The 3,472-nt window shown below is 51.0% G+C and overlaps 1 protein-coding gene across 1 annotated transcript in view; it reads left to right on the forward strand.

Annotated features, from left to right (window-relative positions):
• Nucleotides 1–3,083, forward strand: part of kcna1b (potassium voltage-gated channel, shaker-related subfamily, member 1b) — a 4,178-nt gene extending 1,095 nt beyond the window's left edge. The window contains exon 2 of the mRNA XM_080022545.1: nt 305–3,083. Coding sequence (XP_079878671.1) covers nt 523–2,010 — 1,488 coding nt within the window. The 5' untranslated portion in view covers nt 305–522 and the 3' untranslated portion in view covers nt 2,011–3,083. The remainder of the gene's footprint in view (nt 1–304) is intronic.
• The last annotated feature ends 389 nt before the right edge of the window (nt 3,084–3,472 follow it).

Here is a 3,472-nt window from a genome sequence, read left to right on the forward strand (position 1 = left end):
AACTGCGGCAAATATTAAATATTCGTTTCGGCTGGGAATTGTGTGTGTGTGTGTGTGTGTGTGTGTGTGTGTGTGTGTGTGTGTGTGTGTGTGTGTGTGCGCGTTCTTTTCCCCCCAATTCCCTGCGGTATTCCCCGTGTGTTGTTGTATTCACCCTGCGTTGCAGTGAGTGTCGGTGTCGGAGCGCGTTTTTTATTTTATTCTTCTGTCCTTCCATTGACACGTAACGAATTCCACCCGTCGTTCAAGCGCGTTGCATTGAATGACAGTTCTCATTTTTGTTGTCGTCTGTGCTTCCAACCAGGTGATCTGTTTCTATCGGAGGAGAAAAGGCGATGGTCAAGTTGAAAGGAATAGCGAGGGAGCCGCATTAAGTCAGCGCCACCATCCCAAACACTCCCCTCCTCCTCCTTCTTCTCCGACTCCCACCTGCAGACGCGCCGGCGACGGGGGCGGACTGGTCTGCCCGGCGGAGCGGGTTGAGCCAACCCGCAGCACCGCCAGGACCGACCGACCGCCACGATGACCGTGGTGGCCGGGGATAACATGGACGAAACGTCCACGCTGCCGGGCCACCCGCAGGACACGTATCCCCCCGACCAAGACGACCACGACTGCTGCGAGCGGGTGGTCATCAACATCTCCGGGCTGCGCTTCGAGACGCAGCTCAAGACGCTGGCCCAGTTCCCGGAGACTCTGCTCGGCAACCCGAAGAAGAGGATGCGCTATTTCGACCCGCTGAGGAACGAGTACTTCTTCGATCGGAATCGACCGAGTTTTGACGCCATACTCTACTACTACCAGTCCGGGGGGCGGCTGAGGAGGCCCGTCAACGTGCCGCTGGACATGTTCTCAGAGGAGATCAAGTTCTATGAACTCGGGGCAGAGGCCATGGAGAAGTTCCGAGAGGATGAGGGGTTCATACGGGAGGAGGAGCGACCCTTGCCTGAAAAGGAGTTCCAACGCCAAATCTGGCTCCTATTCGAGCACCCGGAGAGCTCGGGGCCCGCCAGAGGGATTGCAATAGTGTCTGTGATGGTCATCCTCATTTCTATAGTAATTTTCTGTCTGGAGACATTGCCGGAACTGAAAGAGGACCCCGGCGACCGCATCCGGACAGTGGGGAACACGACCGTCTACTACAAACCCAATATCCTCACGGATCCCTTCTTTGTTGTGGAGACCCTCTGCATCATTTGGTTTTCCTTTGAGTTGATAGTCCGATTCTTTGCGTGCCCTAGCAAGGCAGCATTCTTCAAGAACATGATGAACTCCATTGACATCGTGGCCATCATTCCTTACTTCATCACGCTGGGAACGGAGCTGGCCGACGACCAAGAGAACCGGGAGGGGAAGGGTGGGGGAGAACAGGCCACGTCTCTGGCCATACTCAGGGTTATTCGACTGGTGCGGGTGTTCAGGATCTTCAAGCTCTCCAGACACTCCAAGGGGCTCCAGATCCTGGGCCAGACGCTGAAGGCCAGCATGCGGGAGCTTGGCCTCCTCATCTTCTTCCTGTTCATCGGCGTGATCCTCTTCTCCAGCGCTGTGTACTTTGCTGAGGCTGAGGAGAAGGAGTCCTTCTTCACCAGCATCCCCGATGCCTTCTGGTGGGCGGTGGTGTCCATGACCACTGTCGGCTACGGCGACATGTACCCTGTCACCATTGGGGGCAAGATCGTGGGCTCGCTGTGCGCCATCGCCGGCGTGCTGACCATCGCACTGCCGGTGCCGGTCATCGTGTCCAACTTCAACTACTTCTACCACCGGGAGACGGAGGGCGAAGAGCAGGCACAGCTCCTCAACGTTAGCAACCAGAACCTGGCCTCGGAGACCAACTCCAGCCGCCGCAGTTCGTCGGTCGTCAGCAAGTCGGAGTACATGGAGATCGATGAGGACATCAACAACAGCATTGACAACTTTCGGGAGGCAAATCTCAGAACTGCCAACTGCACCGCGCCGCCCAACCAGAACTGTGTCAACAAGGGGAAGCTGCTGACGGACGTGTGAGGGCAACGTCACGGCCTTAGTGTAAATAATGTAAAAAACAAAAAACAAAAAAAAACAAATGACAACGATGACAACAAAAGTCTGAATGCTTGAATAACTTGAAAAACTCGGCTGGTGCATTTATTTCCTCTCTTTGCATCGCTTCATCACACGGGAACACAACATCACACGAGCGCACGTGACGGGTCAAAACCCAATTTCCTCCAATTTCAATTTCAAAGTGGAATTACCCCCCCCCCCAAAAAAAAAGAAAAGAAAATATAAAAATACATGAAAAACACAGCACAGCTTTTAGGACAACACACATTTGTGTTTTCTGTTCATTTTTTTTTTAATAAGATTTTGAGATTGACAAACTTACAACAAAAAACACGGATTTCACTCATGGATTGAGTAGACGGCTTTTTCATGGATTACGAGGTGGAAATTACATGTTGCGGATCAGAAACAGATAAAGGAAATCTCCCCTTCCAGGAGCCCTGGCTGACCACATGATCAAGCTTTTTTACACCTAAAGTGGAAAAACAGAGGGTGCTTGGCTTTTTTTTATCAAAAAGAAAAAGGGGGGGGGGGGGGGGGGGGTCAGTATACGTTTCCCCCACGCAACACACCTTTATAATTAAGCTTCGAAATAAAGCACGTCCCTAGTCCCTTCAATTTTATATTGGCATGCATGAGACATTACCTCATTCTTATTTTATCCCCTACACCCCCCCTCCAAAAAACCTCATGTTTCTTTTCAGACTGAAACCCAATGTAGAGATTACTTTCTATCTCTCTCTCTCTCTCTCTCTATCTCTAGCTCTATCTGTCACTCTCTCTCTCTCTCTCTCTCTCTCGCTCCATCATTTGGTTTTCACCAAAAGTGCAATGGTTATTTATTATTTAACTTATGGATTATTAAATAGCATTTAAGTGCTGAATGTTATACCACGTGGGAACGGGAACACTTTTTTTGTACGATCACGGCATGTCAGAAAAAAAACTAAGCATTATGGCCTAATTAGCTACGGTACTATGTATCCTAGTATACTCAATGCATGACGTCAGTATTACATTGCTTGCGGGTCAGGCGGGGGTCAGGGGAGGAGGGGGGGTGGGTGGGGTCACAGAGGACCCCTCGGGGACCCCCCACCCCCCCCCCCCGGCAGAGACTCTCCTCATGGGCGGGGGACTGGACGCGGTGCATGACTGGATTTCCACTGTACAAAGTCGGAAGGGGGGGCAAACCCTGCCGTGGCGGGATAGGACACGAGATGGACAACATCGACCCCCCCGAAGGAGATCGCTTTCTAAGGAAAAAATAAAGAACAAAAAAAGAGAAAAAAAAAAAAGAAAGAAAAGAAAACATCAACATCCTCCTCTCATTTGATATCAGGATTAGTAACGTGGCTGATTGCATGGACCTTCCCAGACCTACGGATCTGAACATCATGATGTGAATTGTGACTTCCATTTTGCA

Source organism: Zeus faber, assembly GCF_960531495.2.
Source record: "Zeus faber genome assembly, chromosome: 21".
In the NCBI taxonomy this organism is placed as follows: domain Eukaryota; kingdom Metazoa; phylum Chordata; class Actinopteri; order Zeiformes; family Zeidae; genus Zeus; species Zeus faber.